The sequence below is a fragment of the Echeneis naucrates genome, chromosome 5 (genome assembly GCF_900963305.1).
Source record: "Echeneis naucrates chromosome 5, fEcheNa1.1, whole genome shotgun sequence".
In the NCBI taxonomy this organism is placed as follows: domain Eukaryota; kingdom Metazoa; phylum Chordata; class Actinopteri; order Carangiformes; family Echeneidae; genus Echeneis; species Echeneis naucrates.
The window spans coordinates 16,290,381-16,316,731 of NC_042515.1; the positions used below are offsets into that span (position 1 = coordinate 16,290,381).

At 40.7% G+C, this 26,351-nt stretch overlaps 1 protein-coding gene across 5 annotated transcripts in view; it reads left to right on the plus strand.

Annotated features, from left to right (window-relative positions):
* Positions 1-26,351, plus strand: part of LOC115044288 (arf-GAP with coiled-coil, ANK repeat and PH domain-containing protein 3-like) — a 48,716-nt gene that overhangs the window by 5,487 nt on the left and 16,878 nt on the right. For all 5 annotated transcript variants that reach the window (XR_003840777.1, XR_003840776.1, XM_029503277.1 and 2 more), the window contains exons 2-8: positions 18,186-18,243; positions 21,710-21,829; positions 22,417-22,470; positions 25,158-25,216; positions 25,524-25,707; positions 25,973-26,017; positions 26,146-26,241. Coding sequence is in view for 3 of the 5 variants with exons in the window: in XM_029503277.1 (XP_029359137.1) it covers positions 18,186-18,243; positions 21,710-21,829; positions 22,417-22,470; positions 25,158-25,216; positions 25,524-25,707; positions 25,973-26,017; positions 26,146-26,241 (616 nt within the window). In the remaining 2 variants the exon portion in view is untranslated. The remainder of the gene's footprint in view (positions 1-18,185; positions 18,244-21,709; positions 21,830-22,416; positions 22,471-25,157; positions 25,217-25,523; positions 25,708-25,972; positions 26,018-26,145; positions 26,242-26,351) is intronic.

Genomic DNA, 26,351 nt, shown 5'->3' on the forward strand with positions numbered 1-26,351 from the left:
CATTAATTTTTGTACATTTCCTAAAATAATGTGATTAATCTCAATTGAAACAGTTATTCATTTCTTTTCCAGTATGATGCAGTAGTTTTACTTTTACTTCAGCTCTTGATAATAATTCCACATTCTGTTCACATATATGATTAAAATGCTTTAAAAGGCTGGACTGCATAGTTGAGATCAGTAACTTTTCTTCTTGCTCCCCAAGAAAGCGAACATTTAACCACCATTTGACCTTTTAAACTCTCATAACCCACAAGTGTCTCAGAGAGACAGTGCAGAGTGTTGGGCCTTATAAATATGTCTGACATCCTCCATCAGTTCTCATAAATATTTTAGTTCCTACTGTGTATATAAAGGCCGGGGCAAAAAGCAAGATACATGTCTTTCATGTCAAAAGTATAAGAAATTGGACTGTTACATTTTGTCACTGCATCTTGTTGTTGTCTAATCTTTCTAATATGCAGGTTTATGCTCCTCTTTCTCCCCTTAATCAAAAAATTAGCTAATGAAAATGAATGGGTAAGGTGAGCAAACAGGGCAGCTTCTAACCCTAACCCTAACCCTAACACCCATGTGTATATGTGTGAACAATGACTTAATGCTCCAAGATGACATCATGATGTCAGCAAGGCCAAAATTACTAGGAAATATTGAAATGTCTCCTTGCGAGATTTGGGCTGATTGCCTGCGCACAAAAATCCATAATACCCGCATGCCTCTGACATGAGATTGGGTTTTCACCATTAAACAGGACCTGAAAGCTTAATCCAAAGCAATCATTCATACAGAAACATACTTCAGATGATAAAATACCTATGTCAATAACATATACAAGGACCCAAGAGGAAATCTGCAAGCTTTGCCTGAACATAGAGCATGAACAAAGAGCAGCATGCCACTGCTGATTGATTGAATTAGGCCTTCAGCACATCAAAAAGGCTTAACAGGAATATCAGTCTTATATGAGCCCATCCAGCCACAACCAGACAACTATGTTTTTAATAAATCACAGCTTTTTTTGTCGTCAGTGCAGGCGTTGACCCTTGTTTTTGGATGCTAAAGATGATGTAGCTAAAACTTTGCAAAAGAAATAGTCAGGAAACATTAAAACAGAGAGCCACTTTTACGCCTTGGGCACCACTGTCATGTCCCGTGTCTCTCTGGGATGCTATATATTGGTATCCTTATTGGCTGACAGCGAATACACAAGTGAGTAAAATAATTGGAAATATTTTACTACCCACTGAAGTAAAAATGAATGAATAAATCATGTCAGAATCTAAAACAGCATGAGCTGTTGTTTTACATTGGGAAAAAAATCCAATTTAAAATCTTATAAACCATGATGAATTCCTTGTTATCTGATTTTAATAATACACTGTTCTGATGTTCTACCTGAATCGCAGCAGTGGCGCATTCTTAGTGCAGCAATGAAGCTTATACTGAGTTTCACTGTCCTTACCCAACTTGCATTTATGCCACACATGCATACACGTGTGCACGTGTGCTGGCTAGCGTGTCGTCTAACCATGTTTCTGTGCCAGGCATATAGCAGTTTGACATGTTCACAAGGGAACATCCGTCCAGCACATAGACACTTCCTCTGAATCCAGAGTGCAGCAGATTTTCTGCTGCTCTGCTGCACGTGTTGCCGGGGGATTTAGTGTGGGACCCACTTATGAAATAGGATTATCAGCAACCACGCTCACTGATTAAATCAACTGGATAGCCTACACACCCTATTAAAGCTCACACACCACCATGCAGGATCTTACCCTGAGAACATCAATACAATTTCCTGCTCCACTCAGCAGTAGTGAGCAGGGACACGGGAATAAAAATGCAGAATAGTTGATGTTAAATTACGGTGCAAATGACTTGGAAACCTTTGACTGGATTTCTGTACTTGTGTTGACAGTTCAGGTGCCACTCGCCACACTTTTATGGTTTAATCAATATCAACCATTCTGACCTTTAAACTATTGCCTCTGCTATTTTAAGTCAGTTCTGATGGTAATGAAGATGCTGTCATGCTTCACGGGAGGATCCGTAGACCGAGTGCTGTGTACTTTTTTTAGATTAAAAACAAAGGCTGTGTTGCTAATGTTAGCCCCGTTTTAACTGTGGTTTTGGATTTCACCTAATCGTTGTAAAACACAGAGCTGTTACATTTTTTAGCTCTCTTTTGTAAGTGAAATTTTTTCATTTAGACACTTACTGGGTGGGTTGTAATTCCAAAATACAGCGTTGTTTGCTAAACATATGCTCTCGGCCATGAACAATGTGTTATTGCTAGTTAGTCAAACATCTTGAGAACAGAAAGACACTCATTTATTCATTCTTTTCAATTACCTGCTATGCTTATGGTTTTGGACATGCTATAAATATGCCTCTGGGCCTTTTGTAGGGGTAATGTTTCCCCACTAAAATACTGCATACTGCTTCAATATCTGTAGAAATCAGACATTTCACTCACCCACTTTGTCCAGTTATGTGGTTACACTCTGATTGGACAATCAATTGTAAGGACAGGAGGTTAAACAAATGCCCAGTTCATAGTCACAACTGTAAAAACTCTGTTTCTGAGTTGTTTCCCAATTAAAGAGTAACAATGGATATGTAGAAAGACTAGAGGCTAACAGACAATTTAATTAAAAACTCCTATTTAAAGTAATGACTTTAATAAGGATGTCTTCATCGTTTACAGCAGAATGGGCCGTGAAAAAAACAGTATTAATTTTCTTAGATCACTCACATCCCAATGAAGACAGTGTGTGTTGTGTGTGTGTGTGTGTGGTGGGAGTGGAGGTGGGGGGGTTCGGTCTGAAATTGCCATATATGAAAAAACAGCCTCAGTGCAGTTGTGATTTGGGACTGGTGTACAGTTCAGAACCTTTCTCACTGCAATCACTGGTTCCCACTGGGTCTACCCAGGATTTGATGGGGAGTTTGTTAAAAATGCTGCCAAAGCCTATTGAAACTTGATACAAAACTATAAAGTAAATTGCCTGCATCTTGTTCCAGGGCTTCTTTTTTCTTCTTCTTCTTCTTTTTGGCACTACATAGGATTTTTTCTGCAAGAAATATTTGTGCATCTTTGGGTGTTGTGCCAAATTCAACAGTTTTGGCTTTACTGAGCTGCAGACTTCAAGGGTATCCCAGTTTCAAACCTCTCTTTGCTGATTTGGCATTCTCAGGCGGTTACATTTTTTGTTTTAACCACTGGCAGAGAAATAATCAGATTGACTTTTGGTATAGGCGTATGGAGGTTAAGCACTTAATAATGGAAGCCATGTTTGAACTGTGAACTCCAAAACATGCTGTCCAGAGTTCACTCCCCAGGAAGTCATTAAATCTCACAGGGGGAAACAAGCAGGACCAGCCAACGTGTAGTATGTGGAATGCATCTGTGACGGCCAGACCTCACTGCTGACTGCCACACATTTAGGAATGCATGGATAAACTCTCTCAAGACATTATAAATATATATGTGCGTGCATTCACACACAAAATCCAGTTAAAACTTGCAGCAGCATGTGTTTGCAGTCACACTACACAACAGAAAGACTTGTGGTATGCAGCATATGTTACAAACGTGTGACACAAAAGTTTATATGGTCGTATTTTGCTGGGTGAAAGGGTCAATAAGCCAAGGGCTTCTCACGTTGCAAATCAGAAAGGGTCCGGCCAGACTGCTAAAAGCGTAAAAAACAATACTCTCAACTTCGTGGTTGCTTTTTGTTTGTTCTGGATTTTTCATACACATTTTTTTCAATTATTATACAATAGTGTTGATTAGTAAAGATTTTGTAACTAAAAAAAAAAAATCATTCTAAAGGTGGGGTCAACCCTTCCCAAACTAAACCATGCTGCTGAATCTCAGCTGCTATCCTCACTGTTTACAAGACGTTCAAGTGACTCACATCAAAACTTAGAAATGTATTGGGAAAATCCAGATCCACAAGATAATGTGTCCATGACAAACTGAAAAACACATAAACACACACACACATACTGAGAATTCTTTTGTTGCTGCTATGAATATAACAAAAACAGTCAGGGGATAGTCAAAGAAGTCCATGTCTCTGACATTGGTGTGACAAACAGTTGTGGTGTAGTGAGTATTTGTCATCTACGCACAATGTGGGAATTATGTGGTGAAGACGAGCATCAAAAATATCCCGACCGGCAAAGAAAAGATGGGAACAGGAGGAGTGAGAGCTCATCTGTGAACATGTGTCATCCCTCTGCTCAGAGATTCTTTCTTTCAGTGCAGCAGCTCCACACGTTAGTCTTCCTCTGTTTTTCTTTCAACATCTATCTGACAGGTATTCTGTCTTGTTCTCACACTTTTGCCTCACTCTCTTCCCTCACTTACTCTTTCCTTCTCCTGGTAATGTAGATGTGGGTTGGATATGAATCACTGTCAAGGCTGAGGAAGCAAGCAGGATTTGGTTTCAGTAGATTACTTGTGTCTGTCTGTTCTTGGACTGAGTGTGTTTAGGAGGAAGCAGGTCGGCAAAGCAATAGATGATGTATGACTGACACAACTGATGAGATAGCTGATAACTGGAGGACGAATGTTTGAAGGACAGACATAGCACAGATAACGAAAGAATGGATGGACACAGAGGTGTTATAGTCCAAAGGAAAGAGGGAGAGAGACAGAAAGATTATTTGTTACTTTGAAGTGATGTCCTGAGATTTACACAACAAATGTGTCACTTGGTTCTTTGTGAGCACAACATCCATCTAAGCACCTAAGCATGAATTGAAATTGCTAATTTCTCAAGAAGTTACCTTAAAAGGAAGTGGGAGCTGAGCAGAGGAAATGGACAGCTGTCATGCTGAATTGTGGGCGCTGCTTGGCCACATTTTCCCTGAGGTGACAAATGAAATAGTCATGGGGTCCCAGCCGGACTGGCTCACAGCCGTCTCATGTAAACTGGAGTGTGTGTGTGCATGCACTGACTCTCAGTTTCTCACATCTGGGATCCAGTTGAACAGCTGGTTCAGATTTGGCCCCAACTTTCTCTGGCATTGTTTTATTTCGGCTCTTTCAGTTCTGTGCATTCTGCTTTTCCTCTACATTCTTTTTTTATTATTCTCAGCTTTAATGTGTCGTTTCTTCTTCCTGTTTACTCTCGTGCCTTCTTCAGCTCTTTCACTCATTCCTTCTCTCCTTCTACGCCCCCATTCCTGTCGCCCCAGAAGGTATGTGATGCTGTGTGGAGGAATCTAAACCAGATTGCATCAGAATTTTTGGACCATTGACTTTAACTTCCTGCGCTTTCAGCAAAAACTTTTCACCTACTTGGTTGTGTTTTTATGATTTGTTTCATGTTCTCAGTTGTTCCTGTATAATCTGAGCTACAGTGTGCTGATGGATCTGTCATTGACAGCTTGTTGACACAATCTTGCTGCGCGTTTGGCAGCACCAGCTCTGACTCAGTCACTCCAAACAGCCCTGCAGTGTTAAAGCCACATCGGTGTGATTGACAAGTCAATCTTCCATAGAGACACGAAAGTAGGCATGATCAGTGATTGCTCTCTTAGCAGCCAATGGATTCCCATTTTTCATTCTCCATCCTTACATTATTCAGTCTCTATCCCTGCCTCCGATCTCAGTGGAATTCCTTGTAACCAAACGAAAACATTCCCATCTGCCATGTCAGCAGTCCCACACTTTCTTGGATCCATCATTCCCACCCCCACAAAATCGCATGCACACATGCACTCTTTGACATGGGGAGTGCTTTCTTCCATTTGTTCAGTGCATTGGCCATTGCATCGAAGAAAAAAAAATCACAACAGCTGAAGCAGTCACCAGTCTTTGGTGGACAATATGTCTCAGAGCTGGAGAAGAGGATGACCATGCTCCATATACCATCGCTACAATATGTGGGTGTAGAGTCATGATGGGAATTACAGTCTGTATGTGTGTGTGTGTGTGTGTGTACATGTCACTTGAGAAGACAGATGTAGCTAGCTGAACAGGGAAGTTCTGTAAGAGAAATCTTAGCTGTGAGCAGGGAGATTAAGGCCCAGCAGTATATGAAACAAGCATAACTAAGCATTTCATGGTGACAACAACTTGTGGTTTGCTTTGGACGACAGAGCCGCAAACCAAATTGGAGTCTCGGCAGTCAGGTCTCTACTTTGACTGCACCAAAACAAATTTTTTTTCCCTCAATTTGTTTTATGAATGTCTCAATTAAATTTAACTTAAATCCCACTTTTGCGTGTTGCATAACTTCAGTCAATTAATTTCCAAGTCTGAAAACCAATATTTTGTTGTTTATAGTCTAACGTGTCTAAAAGGCAATTTTATCTTTTTTTTTTTTTTGCAACAGCATGAAACAGAAAACTATTTTTTCAAAATGCAGACAATATGTTATCTGGAAACCAAAAATATTTGCTCCATTACTGTTCTGTACTTTTCAAGAAATGATCCTACCTGAAAAGTAAGATCTATACCAATGTCTTCCTGCAATGGAAAAAACTGTGACTTCATACATCTTCCAGACTTCAGCTCCCTATCCTGCATACTTTGTTAGTCTAGCTATCTCAGTTTGCAGGGGTCTTGCGTAAGACCACCCATTGTGTTAATGTTAACCTGTTTCTTTATTCTATCTGCAATCCTCAACCTTTCCCTCATTTTCCATCAGGTTTCTCGTTTCTCCGATCAAACCAATGCCACACCTTACAAAATCAATGGATCACTTTGTGTGTTTGTGCTCACAGTAATTTAGACTGATCTCTTGGTGTCTTGGCATTTAGTGTGTTGTGTGTAATGAAAACTGCCCCAAAGCTCGGAAACTGTGGCCACCAGTGTTTCCTGAAAGTGAAGTGGAGTGGGACTTTAATAACCTCAAGTCAGCAGACACGAGAACAGCCCAATTACTCTTTTCATAGTTTAAAATGGCTGAAACTTCACTTTCATGATTCAATATGATCAAGATCTGGTATATTGTGGGAGGTAAGTGTGTTTTTACATACAAGGAATTCACAAAGCAAGAACTGTAGCTCATATGACTTTATGCGGTGAGCCATCTGCATTGTCCTTTTGGTAACTTGCAGCCAAACAGTCATGAACAACATACACTGAGTAGCTGAAACTGGTTCAGACGGTTCAGCACAAGTGTAATTACACCTATTATATTCGTATTAAAGAAGTTCCTCTTCAAACCACCATATCCCATAGTGAATACTTGCCAGGTACACCCAGTGCACCCATTGCACAAGTTTTTCCCGCATTGCATTGGCATGCACTGCCTTTAGGACAAAATTATGGTGCCTAAACTTCCCCAAAATGAATGAAAACTGAAAATAACAAGTTAACAAAGCAAAAAAATAAAAAACAAAAACAAACTGCAGCCTCACACGTAGGAGTCCTACATTTGTCTCTTTCACCCACCAGGACAATCTGCTTTAATCCAGACTTTGCTCTTCGTTAGAAGTTAATATAGCAGCAAATGTCTTCCATTTTCTCTGAACAAGTCACAAGGCTGTCAGAGTCACATTTATCAAACATAATATGAATATGGATGGCACATTAGCTACCTATAAAGCAAATGTCGCAATCACCCCATTGGTGGCAGCTGTGGTAGGTCATAAACCTCCGCCACCTCTATGTTCACAAAAAAGGCATGACAAGAAAACTGTGAAATCTCTGTAGTTTGATAAGTCTTATCATGCTGATCTACATCCAAGTGTTCCTTTTTCTCTTAATCATGGTTTTTATTATTTATTTGTTGCCTCATGATGACATGCATGACATCTTAGATTGAGTCAGATGGGTTTATAGGGAGCTTTAAATGCTGTGTAAAGGTGGCCAGATGGCCACATTACAAATTTATAGGAGCAATAGGTTTGCATGCAACAGCAAAGTTCAGTTCCCTTCTTGTTTAAGTACACTTAATCAGTGTAGCCTATCACAGCTAATCCCAGACAACCAAAACCAGACCTCAGGTCACTCTGTGGCCAGTCTGATCAGATTGCATAAGTGTGATGTCCATGATCAGATGATTACTTAATGTCAACCAGACAGGCAGAATGAGCCTCTTCCTGACAGCGAGAGGCTTATTCCACATGTTTAATCAGTGCTGCCAAAGATAACTAGAGGGGAGTGAGCTGTTGCACATCATCAGATACTCTCTCATATGTGCAGTAAAATATAGAAAATATAGACATGCATACACACACACACACACACACACAGAGACATTGTCATGATAGACGCCTTAACTTAGAACATATACATTTGGTCTGCTACTATAGGTGAGTATGAGACGAGAGATGATCAGTATTAAAACAGGCTGTCACCGGGTTTTATGCTAAGCCCTAACCAGTGTGACAAACACAATCATCTTGAACACTGTCTGAGCTGCTGTTTTTTAGGGTGCCACAATTATGGACTTTTTCTTGTTTATTTATTTGTTTGTTCAATTTCACTATCGTAAAATGAGATTAATGAAAATAAGATTAAGATTAGTATTTAGGAACCCACACAACTAGACAATATTTCCAAAACATTACAGCTAAGCTACCCCTGCCTCAACATATCGAATGCCCTGTTCAAATTTTAACTTTAAAAAGTTAAATCTTGCACATGGCAATACACTATATTTACATTACTTTATGCACATATAGACTTGTGAGTCTGTGTGTGTCTCTCAGAGTTGAAATAAAAGGCAGGCCTTATCTGTGCTGGACATTCTTTAAGAAAGCTGTCATGTTCTGTGCTGAGTTAATAGGAGCAGATACTCCTCATGAAATTTAGATTCAGCTCACGTGTGAACTTGTCTTAAAGAAGCTTGTTAAAATCTGTATTCTCTTCACCCACATATGTACAAAGTGGTTGCTGATGATGTTGATTTTGTCATGGCAGGTGTTTTGACGCTTGAGTAACACAGGTTTGAACAGATGTAGTCGCATGAATCCAAACTCTTTATCATCACTAGTTATGTTTGCAACGCACCACCTGTTTATCTAGTTTTATTTTCTTTCCAGTAAAGTTGCGTGCTGAAATCTTTGTGAACAAATGTCACAAAATTCTTGTTTAAGTAAGTGAAAGCACCAAAATATCCTAAAGGAAACTATGCACTTTCATTCTGATTACATTTTTTCTTTCTGGCGTTCAGCTCCAGGCGTGTGGGGGTTGTGATACATAGCCGGGTTAGTCACTGACATTACAGCATCTTTATATCTGTTCAGATTGCACAATGCAGAGCCAACTGTATGATGAGAATGATAAGTATGTTTCACAGTCTAAAATTAAGATTTTATTTAAAAAAAATTTACTCCAAAAACAAAACAATGGAATTGAAATGAAATCCATTGTTTGTGTGTAGGTTTGCATGTTCCTGTGTGGGATCACTCACATAAATGGGATAAATTATTCCTCTAGTGTGAAGTCGCAGCAGGAAAGAAGTTCAGTAGATCAATTCATGGCTCAACAACAGATCTTTTTCTTGAGCTCGATCCAACTGCACTGCTTACTTATACTGATTCTTTATAGCTCATCAATGAAACTGTGTTCTTTTTTTATGTGTACAATAGGGACACAACTATATTTACTATATATACACTTCTTTGTATCTATGTTCACGTAATGCACAATTGGCCTGCCTTCATTCCCTTGTAGACATTTACAGTAGTACATTTACATTTACACTAAAATGTTAAGTGCTGTTTACATTTAGCTTCGGTCTTAACACCAGCCTGTCATTGTAAAGTGACAATCACAGAGAGAGAAGAAGGCTTATTGTCTTAAACTTTTTACATTTTTACAATGGTCATTTTATTTTAAAATGTGATGCAAAACAGCTAAAAAAAGGCATAAAACCACTGTGTCGTTTGTAGTTGTTATATGTCTCTTTCAATCTGTGGGTCTTGGGGATTGGAGGCCTTTTACATGTATGTCCTCAGGGGTCCATTGTCTCACTATATGTCCATGGCTTTGGCACCGTGTGAATCCATTTTACACGCACCACTCCTCTGTCATCACTCACTCTTAGCTGGCTGTGGGTCAGATGGATGCTCAGAGTCCTGGGAACAAAGTGCTTTAACACCACAGGGAGTATGCCTCCTCCCCTGCCTTTCACATGGAAGCTGCCTCTGTGTGCTTTTACTCCCTGTGGGTATTGGTGGAGGTTAAAGAGGTGGGAGTTTGGGATGATGAGTGTGTAGGCCTACTTTTTGCTGTTTTCAGTCAGCAGCAGAATCACGGCTTGCTGTATTTTACATTTTGTCCCTGGAGTCATCATGGAGTCTCAGTTCAAATCACCAATTTCATAGATGGTTTGAGTGGCTTGAGCCTGACTCTTCTGTGGGTGATCAAAGTTGTACATAAGCTGTCTTCTCTAGCCATCCGCCTATTTCTTTTACCCTCCAATTTAAGGAGATGAGGCCCATCATGTGCAGTATTTGGAGAGTGAGGCTGTGAGTGCACATTCCTGAGTGTGAGTGGAGCATGATCAAACGTGCCCACAAGGTCTAAAAGGGTCAATACCAAAACTCTTAACTCCACTCACACCACAGGTCCCCATCCTCTGGGCCAGGATACAACCCCCCGAAGGCCCAACTTTAGGAAGTTTCATGTCAAAACTAATATTCTTTGGGACATGTGTTCTGCCCCGACTGAGTTTCCTGGGAGTTTTACCTGGATAACATTGTGGCAGTTGAGATAAACATTAGGATCACCAGGATGGATGGGGGCAGTTGTGTGTGTTTGTGTATTTATAGAGGAAATGATTGTGGTTGAGTTTGGTGGGGGATATTGTGGATATGACCCTCTATTTCTCTAACACTCAACTTCCTTCAAACAGAACAATCAGTGTCGATTGATGATGATGTAACTCAATATGCATTTGTCAAAGTCAGCTGTGTAGTTTCCTGTGGAAAATGGTCACAGCCACTTTCCCCATTTCACTTCCTGGCCCCCTCAGAAATGCTGGGTTTTCCAAGAAAACTAGAGTTGCAGTTACAAGACATTTGAGAGAAATTATATCTGGTTGCTTAGCACTCTGAAGCTTCCAACACACTTCCTGTGGCCTGTTTCTGGAACGATATAGTGACATCTCCACATCCCAGACAATGCCGCTGTACCAAGAATACTTATAAAGCACAGAAGCACAGAAACCGCAACTTCTCTCTGAATGAATGTGTTTATATCCACATGTGAAAGGCTAACCCACCGTAAATAAGACTGACAGAAGAAGCAGCACAGTTTAGTGGTTAGCACTGTTGCCCCACAAGCACGGTTCGATTCCTGGTGCAGTCAGCCGTACACGTGATGTAAATGAATGTGGACTGGACAATTCATTGGGGTGATGGACAAGGCAAGGAAAAGCGGACCCCCCAGACCAGACTAGACCATAGATGGACCACTCCAGAGAATAGAGGCTAGACCAGAACCCCCCAGAGACTTGATGTATATGTATGTACTGACTTGAGCAGCACGGTGGCTTAGTGGACTGGACCCCCCCAGAAACTACAGACTAGAGACCGGACCACTCCGGAGACTGGAGACCAGATCCTTCCCAAGACTAGAGAATAGAACAGACCAGACCAGACTAGTCTGGTCTGATTTTATAGGGCTCTAAAACCTCATCAAATATTTCCAACCAATATTTTATTTACAAGAACTGGATCTTCGCTGTGACCAAAAAGCCAACAAACCAAGACCTAATAAAGGAACTCTGAGTATTTTATATGATTAAAATATCATTAGATTTGAGCTGATTCAACGTCACTATAGTGTTTTAAATTTTCATTTTCTCTTAAAGTAATCATTCACTAAAATTTGCCTCAATGAAGACTGCAAACTTCATCCATTTTGCTGACAAGCTCTTGCTCAGCACATTATTTTGTCTCTTGTGTTTAATACCATTCAACTGTGGCTCAAGGATACAAGTGATGCTTGTCCTTTTTGTTAGCATCATGTTTGGTCTCTTTGTCTCATCAGCCCTCAGGCGCGGTCAAATGTTTTTTCAGGGACTGAGTGTGATGTTTGTTGTGTGTTGGGAGGTTGGAGGGGGCTCACAGGGAAGCAGTGAAGGCATCTTTGTTAACTCCACATAAGATACTAGTGTTTGGTGCGGCTTGTTATTGGTGTGAAAAGGCGAGTCTGTTTAGGCAAATGACTGTTTTGTTTTTTTTTTTTTGTTAGTTTTTTTCTTGGTGAGCATAATTTACTGGAGGCTCTTTTAATTGAGTCAGTATACATGTGTGAATGTTCAATTAAGTTAAGTGAGTTGAATTTTTAATAAATGTGTGACTTCCTGCCATGAAAACTGAAATTGTTCATCTGTGAATTACAGAGGAATTGTGGACAGAAATTTTTATTTGCATTTGTCCTCCCACAAACAAATTATAACCTCTCTCTATCTCTGTTATACAAAGGCGCAAAAACAGACACATGCACTGTCCATGCCAACAGCTAAGGAAGGAGTGTTACAGACAGACAGGAAGCAGACAGACGGTTCGTCAGGCGGACAGAAGGAGGCGTGCGCAAAATGAGACAAAGAGAGAAGGGGAGCAGAGGATTTCTGGGGGAGACAGATGTCATGGAGAAAAATGACAAAGCACTGGGAGTGATTGAAAATATCATCAAAAGAGTCACATCCAACAATCCTTAATCAGTAAATGTCTTTTTGAGTTGAGTGAAAATTTGGTTTTCATATGGGGACTATTTGAATGTGAACTGGGATAGGAGAACAAAGAAATGAGGGGATGGGCTGCAGTTACAGTGCCCTCCCCAAAACCACCTGCGTCCGTTCCCTATCAGACAAAGCAAATGATCGAAAGCATCCTAGCACATTTTATTTAGTCATACACAGCACAGTTTTAGCATTGTGGTATGCAGACAGACGAGAATGATGCCATGCCAGGTTTTTTTCTGGCTGTAAATGAAGTGCTGAAAATTAGTCACGTATTTAGAAACATTATTGTTTTTGAACATTTGAACAACCCCAAAATATCGGGGCATGGCACTCTCCGAGAGAACGTCCCAGAGGACAGTGGCTTTCTCATACACACATGACATCAGTCTGTCAAGAGTTGGACATGGCCCAATATTTGACGGAGGCAGGTGCTTTTGTAATTCTCTATGGAGGAAAAACCCTGATATACAAGGAGAAAACTCCTCTGTGATCATGATAACTTAGCTAAGGACTGACTGCAGGGCCTTTTGTGGGCTTCAGGCACCAGCACACTACCTAAGGGCACTTAGACTGTGGTGGGAGGAACTGCTGCTCACCACTGTAACACACTAAGACCAACTGCACGAGCAGCTTTTTGTATTTAGGCTGTATCAGAAAAAGAGGCTCCGCGAGATCAGTGCATCAGCGCAGAAGGAGCATTTTATGAAAAAGGGATGAGCTGTAAGAGCGGATGGGAGATGCACAGAGACAGAAGCATCGGACAAAGAGGAAATTGGTCAGTAAAAAAAAGTGTGAGTAATGCTGATGCCTGTTGCTATGGTGATTGGGGTCAATGAATGGTTGCCATGGAGCTTGCTACTGGGGATGTGTGTGTGTGCTTGTGTTAGTGTGTAGTCTGAAGATGTGTGTGGTGTGTGATGAAAGAGTTTATTAATGTGTGCATATATTATAAATGAGAATGTACAGTTTGAGTCTGTTTACATTCAGAACAGACGACTTAACAAGATATCAGCAGTCCATAAGCACTGTGTACTGTATGTCAGGGGTAAGCCCATGTCCAGCTGTTATATAGGGCCTATGGAGTAGGATTAAAGGAGTATTGACATAGCTCATTAGTAGCAATTGTCTCAGATGTCATCTTTAGAGTTTACAGGGAAACATGGATATAGTCATTTAATATAAGTAATTTTTATGTTGATAAATTAGTTTCTTTCCCCAGGCAGGAATGTGTGTTTGCGGCTAATCCGGTGAATTAATTCAATAATATTAATAATAAACACTTAAATGTATTAGCTTATTCACACAGAAATGTCAATAATGACCTGATAGAATTACTAAAGGGATCATTACCAGCGTATTAACATCTCTGACAGCGGACATTTTTGCATATATCTCCATATAACTCACTGCTGCCACGCGTGCTGTGTCTGACATGTCTGCTTCCAGCCAGTGTCATGGTAATTAGTGTATGATGAGCCCATCGGCACCAAGCGCAATTACACATTCAGGCATGCCAGTAAGACACCTCCATGCTGTTAAACATGCATGATGATCCTTTTAAGTAAGTTTATGCAAGAAAATATTTGTTTAGATAAATGTTCCAGCTGCTGGGTAACAGCAGAAGAAGCAAGCGTCTTTGTGTGAATGGCACTAAATTTGCCAGACTACACATTTTACACCCGATTTTGGCTGCCGTCCTAGCAGGCTAAGAGTTTTCTCATGAAACCCTGTATTTAGTAGGTTTCTAGGTCAGTGTCAGTGTGTGTGTGTGTGTGTTTAGACTGTCATATTCCATTTCTGATGATAAATATTTCCATTTTTCTGTTGTGTAGGGTTGTGTGTCTGTGTGTGTGTGGACAGAGAATCCACCTGATGTCAGTGGAAAACTAGGTCATTGTTCACTAAAACCTGAATTGCTGAGTCAGCTGAAATAATCTTAAAATAATGTTACGGGAGACTCTTGATGTGTGATGAGTGATTTGTCATGGAAATACATCAGAAAAGTTCATCATACTTTTATCCAGTTTAAAAGAAGGCAGATCGGGGGAGCACAGTGACGTAGTGGTTAGCGCTGTTGCCTCACTACAAGAAGGTTGTGGGTTCAGTTACCAGCCTGGGTCCTTTCTGTGGAGAGTTTTCATGTTCTCCCTGTACCTGCGTGGGTTTCCATCCAAAAACACCATGTTTGGGTTAACTGGTGACTCAAAATTGTTCATAAGTCTGAGTCTGAGCGTGAGTAGTTGTTCGTCTTTGTGTGTCTTTGTGTGTTGTTCCTGTGACTAGGAACCTGTCCAGGGTGTACCCCGCCTCTCGCCCAGAGCGTTGGCAGGGATTGGCTCCAGCACCCCCCCCCCGACCCGGAAGTGGAAAAGCGGTAGAAGATGGATGGATGGATGGAAAAGAAGGCAGATCTGTAACATTAATATACACATAAGTGGCTCAGATTAGGAAGAAGCACAGAACAGGTTGACCGTAACTTTAGACTTATCCTCCACACACACACACACACACACACACACACACACACACACACCTTTAATTCAGTGGCCCATTAGACCGAATGAAATGCTGCTCTTTGAGTCAGCATTTAGCCAGTCCCCTGGTTTAGTCCCCGATATCATTGGGTCTGGGCTTGTCTGGTATCTGAGCGCCTGTTGTTCCCTCTGCCGCTGTCCTTCTGGTCCTTGAAGTGATGCTGATGTGAGTGCGATGCCATGTGACACTTGGGGCCCGGGAGATGTGGGGGCCTGGGCTATGCCTCTGAGCTTGGATCCTTGCCTTTCACGTGAGGAGTTCCGAGATGAGAGCCATGCAAGCTTCATGCTAGAGTACACACAGTATGGAGAGAACAAGAATAGACGGGGCAGAAGCGTAGATACTTGTTGGTGCTGTTGGGAGTGCACGTGGAACAAGTGCATGTGAGGCTCCCCTCCCCCCACACTTGTGATGTCAGACCCTGTACAGTATGCAACCACTAGCAGGAAGTATACGCCCATCCCCCTCCTGCATCATCATCGTCATCATCATCATCTGAGCAGCTTTGGGGTATTTTTTTCCAGTGTTTAAGAATACACATGCACGTGTGCACACACACATTTAATCTTCATCCTCATTGCCTTGGAATGCCTTGCCTCATTCAGCCATCATGTCTTATAGCAATACCAGTAATCTGTGGGAATCAGTTTTCCTCTTGTCCACTTTAAATCTCATAACTCTGTGCTGCATTCAGTTAGAGGAAGCACATTAATAGGTAATATACAGTGAGCTGTTTGGAGTATTGAGAGGGGCAAATAAAGACAAAAGCAAAAACAGAATATGATTTATCAAGCTTATGCATGATCTGAAAGACACGCTTTCCCTCTGTAGTTCTGTTTTGTTTTGTTTTTCGGGGGGAGGGGGGGGGGGGGTTCAACTTGACAGAGCTGGCAACTTTATTAGTATATCAATTTTAAAAGCTCCTCTTAATTCCCAGTGCACTCTGATACTCTGATATACACACAAAAAAACATGCTCATCTTATTTGTTAACATCTGCATTGAACTTAAAACTTTGATCATTAGACTATCAGATGCCGCTGTATTACATGTCGTCTTTGTTATAAGATGTCAGCAAGCATTTATTGGCTGTGTGTGCCGCCCGAGACACCAAACGCTTGTAATGAGCTTATCCTCCGTATTGAACAGCTGTTTGACATTGAATGTACTTGGGTCAGAATGACTTAATGGGGGAAATGATGCTCTTGGATTCGTTCAGTGTTTAGCATGTCTGTTCAGTGTTGCCTTTTTTTATTGAAATTGCAGCAGAAAAGCAGAAACTGTATGCCAGTTTGAGAGATGGAGATTTTACTGCATAGCGGAAAGCGATCAAAATGATCCTGATGGAGCTTAATGTGGGGTCTATGCTCCCAATACCTGTTTTCCAACTTTCATTTTCTTTCTGAATAAATGCAAATAAGCCCTTTGTGAGAACTGCACACATACAGAAGCACACATGCTGTGACAGAGAAAAAGTGACCTCTTCATCATCCAGTGTTCTGAATTAGAGGAGGATTAGTTTTTTTTTTTTTCTCTCCTTTTACAGAACAATGCTTGACCGACACAAGTCAGGAACTAGCACAGCCAAGCACTGTAAAAAAAAAGCTCAAGAGCAGGAAGAAATTTTGGGAATGTTGTTCTCTGAAGGGGGCGGTGAAGCTGCTGACCCACGGACAACCCTCGCCTCACTGTGTCGTAATTTTTATAAGACTTAATTAAAGAGGCAGGTGTTTTTTGGTTTACACGTTCTTGCGCAGATCCACGCTGATATTTTCACCCGTACAGAAAAGCTGGACTTGAGGGTGGGGTTGGGATTGTGCGATGAGATCATCATCCCCCACAGCTTCAGGGTTGATGTTGACGTGTTCCTGTACATGCACAGGGTGTGGCAATGCCTCTTGGCTCAATCAGGCTTTGCCAACAATCTCCAGTTGATCCAGACGACTTGAAACCAGGAAATTCATTTCAATTTTATTTATTCCAGGAAAGATACTGCGTTTTTATTTTGCTTTCTCTCCTTTTACAGACCAATGCTTCAGCAAGTCTACTGATGCATATTTGTGTGTCATTGCATATTTTGGAGAAACACTTTTTGAAATGCAATTTGACATAGTAAGATCCCAAGTACGACCTCTGTGCCCCACATGTAAGGAGTTGCCAACAACTGATTCTGTAAATGTGGTCCTGGATGTCTGCATGTGTGTGAATGAATGTGTGAGAGTCTACTTTGGTGTTAAAGGAAGAAGAAGACCCTAAGAGGAAGGCTGGTATTGGCTTCATCCTCACCTGAGGGCCATCAAGCCCCATTATCTTCACATTTAGTGTACATGAAGAAGAAATTTCTAATCATACCTAATTCTAGATTTTGTTATTTTTCAATGTCAGGACGTTGGTGCCTAATACATAAAACCCTCTGTGTTGTTGCTCCCTTTTTGAACAGCTAATGTTATGGATACATAAGTACCAGTCTGTGTCTCTGAATGATGTCATTCATTGATTTTGCCGCTTGGCTGAGGCCACTAATCTTCAAGAGTGATGCCACTGTCGATCCAGTCATCAGGATTAATGTTCAACTCTATGAGACTGTGATGTGTGGCAGCTGGATTTGCTCTGGGGGTTAAATGCAAATGCTGTGATAGTAAAGCCTGCCTTTGAAAGCACTGGAATACACTATAAATTTAGTGTTCTTCTTTTACACATGCTTTAATATCCACGCTCTGTCTTATTCGCCTTGTTCTGCTTTATTGAATGTCAGACATTTGACTGAAATCATCTGTAGTTATTTGCCATTAGTTACTGTGATATTGTGGGTTACCACTAATCCAGGAATCCCTCTCAGACCAGAATTGTAATCTTGTTCTGACTGAGTGTATTGGTTTTCAGCCTCATTTGTGGTTCCTCTTCGCAGAATTGCCAGTCCATCTGGTTTGGAGAGTTCAAGGGAGCAAATCTGAAATAACTGTGTGGCTTTGTCCTTTCTCTGCAGGGCTGGCATTGATGATGTGGAGACAGATGTGGTGGAGATCGAGGCGAAGCTCGACAAGGTACGAACCAAAACTACAGACGGTGCCAATCAATGAAATGTCAAATCTGAACTATAGTGCGTGTGTCTATCGCTTTGAACTGGTTTTAACATTTAGGCCGTCCATCACATTTTAGAGAAAATTATACAAATACCTGCATAAGTACATAGACATCACGGAGCTAACTGTGGCTTTCATTCACATTGTTTGAATGAAACTAACATTAGATGTCAGATGTTGAGGTTGTCTACAAAGACTTTGGCTTTTTTTCCACCATTCTGAGTCTAGGTCTAGAACTGATGCAGCTCAGGATTCAAGTGAACCAGCCCATGTAGCACTGAAGGAACGCGTATCCAACTGAGGGCATCGCATAAAGAACAGTAGAAATAAAGAGTAGACCAACTGTTAATGATAAGATGATGGTCACTGATGTTATCATGATTCACATTTTGGTTTCATTAAGGAAGCAACTTGTTTCCCTCCAAAAAATTGGATTCTATTTGACAAAATTTGCAAGCTGCGCAAAATTAGGATTCAAAAACCTCTTCTGTATCTGACTGTGTTCCCATTTACTGCTATTTATATGTCAAGGTGAATGGGAAAACACTGCACACTCAAGTTATTATATTTAATAGGTTCATGCACTAGATGACACATGTACAGTAAATCCACCAAATGCTGATTATATTGTTTTCTGAAGTAGCTTCACAGATAAGAGCCTACTATTAGCATCAGACGAGATTTCTGTTTTACTGACTTAATCAGATCAGACCAGACCCAACCAGGCCATGCTGGATCCATGGACTAACTGAATTTATCGTTATCATATTTTCAAGGTTGTTGTTACTTTGCAATGGAAATTAATGTCTCTTGATTATATTCACTAAATGGTGTTCTTTTTAAACGAGACCACAATGAATCACAAGACAAAAGATGCCACATAGGTGGGTGATTAAAAGGTTAAAAAGATTAGAACACCTGCTGATTCCCCTCATATAATATTGTAAATTAATAGTGACATTTTTAAAATGCAAACATCGGCATGAGTGGAAATGTCTTAGTTCCATCATCGTCCGATCTTGTTATTTCTAAAGCGTAACTTTAGAGGAGCAGCAGGAATGGGTGGCTAACTGCCCCCTGAGAGTCTGTGAGCTGAGATAATGGCCCTTCAGATAAACTAATATACTTGTCAGATGGATAGCATTTAGAGAATGAGATTGTGTTAATGTTGTTATAGAGTGACCACTCCCTTTTAGTGCTCGCTCTTTCATACAGCAACAAGCGATTTCACTGTAGATGTTTTCTTTGACTAAGCACTTTTTGTCAGTCAAACTGAGTTGACTCACAGGTTTACAGTCTGTCCTGTTGTGTTTAGGATTAATAAAAATGAAAATAATAAAAAAGACCAAGTCAGAGAAAGATGGTGTCAACAAGTTGTCTTGATCCTGCAGTCCCCTGGGTTCATACATACAGCCCCCACTCTTAAAGTAGCTAACCAGCAGGCAACATTTTGACACCTCACATAAATGCCCTTGCCCCCACTCCATCAGACACACATCTACAGATTACTTGTGTCCCCAGGGGGTGAGCACCCTCTGAACTTTGAGCTTCATCTGAGCACCCGTGAGAGATGACCATACCAGGTCAGGTAGGGGGGAGGTGAAATATTCTGCTCTCCTTCCTCGGTTGGGATGCTCTGAAGCTGCTAAAGGGATGGTCTGATGCTCTGAGTGGAAAACGTTCATGAGATTATTGATGGCTGAACCTGTAGTGTCGAAATGACCAGTGCGAAAACGTTCATTACTGCCTGCTGTAACGGTTTCTGTACATGCTGGGATGCTTTTTTTTAGCATTAATTTTAGCATTAGACTGATTTATTATGGTTGGACAGTATTTTTATCTTCTTACTCAGTACTTAATTTGTAAATTCATAACTAGCAAAACGGTTGCTGCCATTTATCAACCATCAGATCCTCTTCACAAGCTGTAATTTGGCCCCGAAAAAGGTCTGTTATGTGGTACCACATGGGGTTTATTTAGTCTCAATGGACCCCTGGGATTTTCCCAGGCCATTTATCAACAAATTCTGACAGACACGCTGTTCGTCCAATGGGCCAATTGAGACCCTGGGGGCTTAGTAACACACATGATCAGGTCACGTTCCCCATATCAGCCAATTTGTTGGCAGATATGTTGTCAGACCAGCCTGGAAGCAACAGTATCATGCTTTACACAGATTGCTGACCACGTCACTCATGTCCACGGGAAGGGAAACATGTATACTGTACTGAGTGAGCACACTGCATTGTGAAAATCAAACACCACACTGTACAGCTCATTTCAGCAATACCTACATACACGTGAGTTTTTTTGTTTTTTTGTTTTTTTTTTTCCACATGGTTTCTGATTGTGGAGTTATCTGTCCTCAGTCTCCAGTTTCTCATCTCTGACGTCTGCGGCATAAAGGTCTTGCTTTTAGCCACCCTGTAAACCAAACTCACATTGCAACAACCTTGGGAACTACTGCACCAAATGAGATAATGAAAGGTCTGCCGTACTCTCTTGTCCACATGTTCTGATACTGTGGCACACAGCTGTGACATTACAGCGGTAATGACAGTGTACCAAACTAAAGTGGTGAAGTTGCCAGTTCGTGTGGTTGGGTTGTATTTAAAAAAAAAAAAAAAAAAAAAGTACCCATTGCTGTGACTGGTAATAATCATCTTTACAACTAAGTGACTGACTCACTAGGACTCAGGATTTACTCATAACACACAAAACCCAGTGCTGCGGTTTTGTGCCCAATTATTTGTCGTAGTCTCTCTGATGAGTAAGGCTAAACATTATATTTAATAGACACATGTGAGAGTGGTATCACTCTCTAGCTAACTTCCGTTAAGGGACCACAGGCACCTAAAGGTTGGAAAATGCAACTGTATATAATACTGCCCTTTCTAATTCCTGCAGCAAAGCAGAAACTTTTTTGACAGTGCATTTACACACATTGTGTGTATTTGCTTGTAAATTGCACAGCCACTAATTTGACCCAGGATGTGTCAATGATGCAGCGGAGTAATGAAAATTTAAAGGTGGCTGTTTATTAACCACAAATTGATATTACATTCAGACCAAGCTCCAGGTCAGCTGTCAAAATGACAAAAAATACACATACAATTTATATAGTGAACATATAATACATTTTAAGACCATAGGCCCCAAATCATAGAATGTCACTTGTATCAAAATGTTTTAACACCCAGACACGCCAGCTTCAATCGAGCCTGCACTGGCCTCAATACAGAAATGGAGATTATTCTAAATTTGAGCATCTGCTCAGATTTTGCATGTTACTAAATATTCTTCTAAGCTTGATTTGATTTATGTCACTGCTGGGACTATTAATATCCCTGCATCACATTGTGTGAAACACGAATCCTAAAATAGACATTCCTGTTGGGTTTTTGAAGTAATGATTTTTATGTTTCAGCTGGTGAAGCTGTGCAGTGGGATGATCGAGGCTGGTAGGGCCTATGTCAGTGCCAACAAGCTCTTTGTCAACGGCATCAAGGACCTGTCGCAGCAATGCAAGAAAGAGGAGATGATATCGGTGAGTGGATAAGACTAGATTTCAGTACAATCTGTGCATCAACAGAAGAATGTCTTTGGGTCAACTTGTCAACAAGTGACTGCTCAGTTCTCTTTGCTTGTACATTCCAGTGATTCCCCACATGAATAATAACAGTAAAGCGGGATAAACATTATTGTCCAGACTCAGTCTAGTCATCCAGCTGGTTTAAACACAAGGGATTTGACCACATACAGACAGGAGATGTTTACACTGGTAGTTTATATGGCTGGAAGCAGTGAGATCTGAAACTTGCTTTATGGTTTTCTTTTAGGAAAACATTTTGGACATTGCTTCCTGTCAGTGTGGGTGTGATACCCTGGTAGCTTTTGGCTAGCAGCAGCAGTGGAGACAGAATTTTGTTATATAGTCAGTAACTATATAATCTTTAAATTGTTGTGTTATGTTTTTTATACACCCAAGACATATTTTTGAACAGTACAAACTGTTGCTCTGTGGCTGTATAAAAAACTTCTTGTATGTAATTTGTTTGAATGGAGATCAGTGTTTTCATTGTGTGTATGTCTGTGTGTGTGTGTGTGTGTGTGTGTGTGTTGACGTCATTGCAGGAATGCCTTGAGAAGTGTGGAGAAAGCCTCCAGGAGATCGTCAACTACCACATGGTAAGACAGTTTTATGCACACAGTTTTAGCCATAGGTGAAAGGTCGCGGTAGAGTGGTGTTTGAACACGCCCCAGTTTTCTTGGTATGTTAACATCACACATCCAGTCCCTCCTGGGCCCACTATAACAAAACACAACAAACTTAGACACAGAAATTCCCCGTGGTCTCATCCTGTGACACAGAATCTGTCCATACTGGCTATTGCACATACACATATCTGATTCAAACCATATACCTCACCAGATCTGTATGGCAGTTATAATTCACACACACACACACACAAACACACAGACTTACACTCACACAACCCCTGAGTGATTTTTTTCTAATTTCTGCAAATAAGAACCATCCCATTATCCTGAAAGCTCAAATGTAAATCTACAACAGAATATTATAGATATTACAGTTCAAATATCTGTAGTTGATACATTTTTGCATTTCCGCATATCAGACAAAACTGATATCAAACATGAACAGGAAGATAGTGATATTTCAGATTATATTTCCAGGTAACAGCTGTACTTTACTGTTCAGGTTTGCATCCTTCCTATCAGAGATATTAAAGCCAGGAAATATTTTGACAAGATTTTCTGCTTTGTATGATTAAAGAGACATTCTTTGGGTTTGGGGCTGTTGGTCAGAGAAAACTGCCATCACTATGGAAACTAGGATTGTTTTGTAACATTGTGTAGATGATTATTCGAAAAAATAATCAGCAGTTGAGACATTTTAGTCTGGACTTATGAAGTGGACTGATCTACATAATCCACAATGCCGCGCTGCAAATGTAGCTAAACAAAGTTGTGTCTTTGCGTTGCTGTCCTGCAGACTGTTGTGCTGTGGTTAAACAGCAACTTTTATCTTCAAGTAGTTTTCACCTCAGTGCCATGCTCTGACTTTATCTCACACTCTTATCTTCCCCCTTTAACAATTGCACTGTATTATTTAAGTAAATGAAATGATCTTGACTTAAGTAGTTGAAGGTGAAATAGTACATTTGTGAAGTAAAACACCTCTATGTGGAGGAGCAATGTGCAAGCAGAAGACTGACCACAATTTAAAAAATTCCATTATTCCTCCTGATCCCTCCAGTCTTGATCTTTTCCCGTATTTGTCTTCCATGGTTCCGTTTATAGTCCACCAGGGTCAAGCCTGTTTAACCCTGAGCTTTATAAATCACATCAAAGTGCTGCACAGAAAATAAGATCCATCAGCAGCATTAGTGCAGTACAATCTCTTCTTTATTTTCTCTTTGTTGTCTCTCCCTCTCTGCCTATGTTTGTGAAAGTTCTGTTGAGTTTCACCTCCTTGTACAGACACACTACCTTTAAAAACGTGGGGCAATGCAGCTTTCAGTCATGTTTAAAAAACAATTGTGTGGGTTTTTTGTTTGTTTTTTTTTTCCATCTATACCTCAGTGCTCCTCCTCTGCTGCTCCCCCATCACTTACTCTTCACCACAGGCGTCCTACTCCTCCACAGTATGAATGGAGGGAGGGACACAGTGAAAGGAAATCTGTCTTTGTTGGACCACCCACCGATGCCTATTTCTACACCATACCAGCTCCCATCAGATACTAATGAGAACCATCTACTAATTGAAATGTCCTTACTTTCAGATACAATCATTCCAGAACTAAATCAGATTTATATTGAAGTTGATTAGATTTTTTTTTTTTGTGGCTTCTTCATTTAACTATAGTACAAGAAATGTACTGTATTGCTTTTTAAAGTTTTTATGTAGAATAGAGTTTCAGGGTTAATATCGACAGTGACAAAGACACAGAGACGTGGGAGATCTTAGAGGCTACAATCTTCATGGACAAGATGCTGGGAAACTGAGTGTAGGCATCTAGAGCTGCAGAATGGGTCCTAGCTAGGAGACTTTAATCCAGAGCAGGTTTTGTAGGGTCATTTGGATCACTTTTTTACTGTGACATTTACTTCTGTGAAACTGCCTGGTAGGTGACACCACCCTGGAAAGTACCAAACTTTTCAGTATTTGCACAGTCCTATGACTAATTTAGAAAGGTTTGGTGCAAACCAGTTTTTATGGCTCTGTTCACATTAGTTGTGCTGAGGAAGTTGCCAGAGGAAGCTTCTTAAGACAACTGAATATTTATTCATCTTTTTGACCATTTGTCTTCTTTTTATATGTAAGATTTCACTGTGTCCCTATGGTTTGCTTGACACTTCTGCTAAGCATTTTAGCTGATGATAGGACTGCGCTCTTGTGGACAGAGATCGTGGATGTTCCTAGAATTTTCTGGAGCCATCTCATACACAGGTTTAAAGTCCTGAGTGTTCAGATCACCACAGGGACCACTGCTGCCTTCATTTATCACATCCTTTCTAGCTCTTCTCTCAGCCCTTGACATTTCTTTCTTCCTGAGGACAGTAGCGTGTGGAAGACTTGGACTGCCGTAATGTTGTCACCAAGGAGAGAAATCTGGGATCGTGGGAGGGAAAACATAAAAACCTGTGGAGCCAGTGCACGTGTGTTTCTCCCATGCCTCTTTCATTTCCCCTCCTCTGTCCCTGCTCAAGCTTTACAATTTTAGCCTGTAAGGCTTCATATTGCCATCTTGTGGTGAGACGTGCAACTGCATACTTTAGGGTTTAATGCATTGTTCGCTACTTATATAATATATTCATGTTTCCAACTCTTTCACCTTCTCTGCCCACAGATTTTGTTTGACCAGGCTCAGAGGTCGATCAAGCAGCAGCTTCACACCTTCATTAAAGAGTGAGTAGCTCTTTGTAATTCGTACATGCATAGTCATTTAGCTTCAAAACAAACATCTTATTAGGGCTTGTCATTGGTTGTTGCTGTAACCTTTTGAAGGGTAAGCCATGATCATACTTCATCAAACGTTCACCTAACAGGTTATGTATGTACTCAGTACACATACACAGTCACATTCAAGGTCAGTTGTTAGTTTTCAAAGTGAACTCCTCTGATTGGTTTCCCTCGTAATACTGTGGTCCTTCATGCCAGACTTAGAGACAAGCTCCTGTGGTTGTCACAAATGTCTTTGTCTGTCTTCCACCAGGGATGTACGTAAATTCAAGGACACCAAGAAGCAGTTTGACCGGGTTCGAGAAGACATGGAACTGGCCCAGGTGAAGAACGCCCAGGCACCCAGAAACAAGGTTCATGAGGCGGAGGAAGCAACACAGGCTCTTATCCTTAGTCGCAAAGCCTTTAGGCATCTGGCACTGGACTATGTCCTACAGGTGAAAGAAATAATAAAAAATACACACATAATGCACGCAGACACAAAACACAGCTGCATTACAAATGTTGTGCACAAGGTGGAGCTGACACTCAACAGCTGCTGAAATCAAACTGCAAAATGCAAGTCTTAATTGTCCTGTATGCATAAAAGGCAGACTTTTTTTTTTTTTATATAAACCACATATAATCCTCCTGTCAATCTAAAATATCCAAACTCAATATTATATATAAGCCACATTTTTTTTTCCCTCTCTGCTTTGGCAGATTAATGTTCTTCAAGCCAAGAAGAAGTTTGAAATCCTGGATGCAGTAAGTAATGCAGATTTGTCTTTTTACTAACAGACTGACATGTGTGCACCATTATATATGTTGCGTGTTAAATATACATGCGTGTGTGAGTGGTTACAGTACTTACTCTTTCTCTGTGTTTCCTGTAGATGTTGTCCTTCATGCGAGCCCAGTACACTCTATTCCAACAGGGCTTCAACATCTTGGATGAGATTGACCCCTATATGAAAAAACTGGCTGCACAAGTAAGAGTAAACAATGTCTGCCCTGTAGGCCCAGCCAAGGAAACACATGGACGTTTCACACACACTAGTTTTTTACTGTAATAGTATAGTCTGCTATATTTGTTCAATTC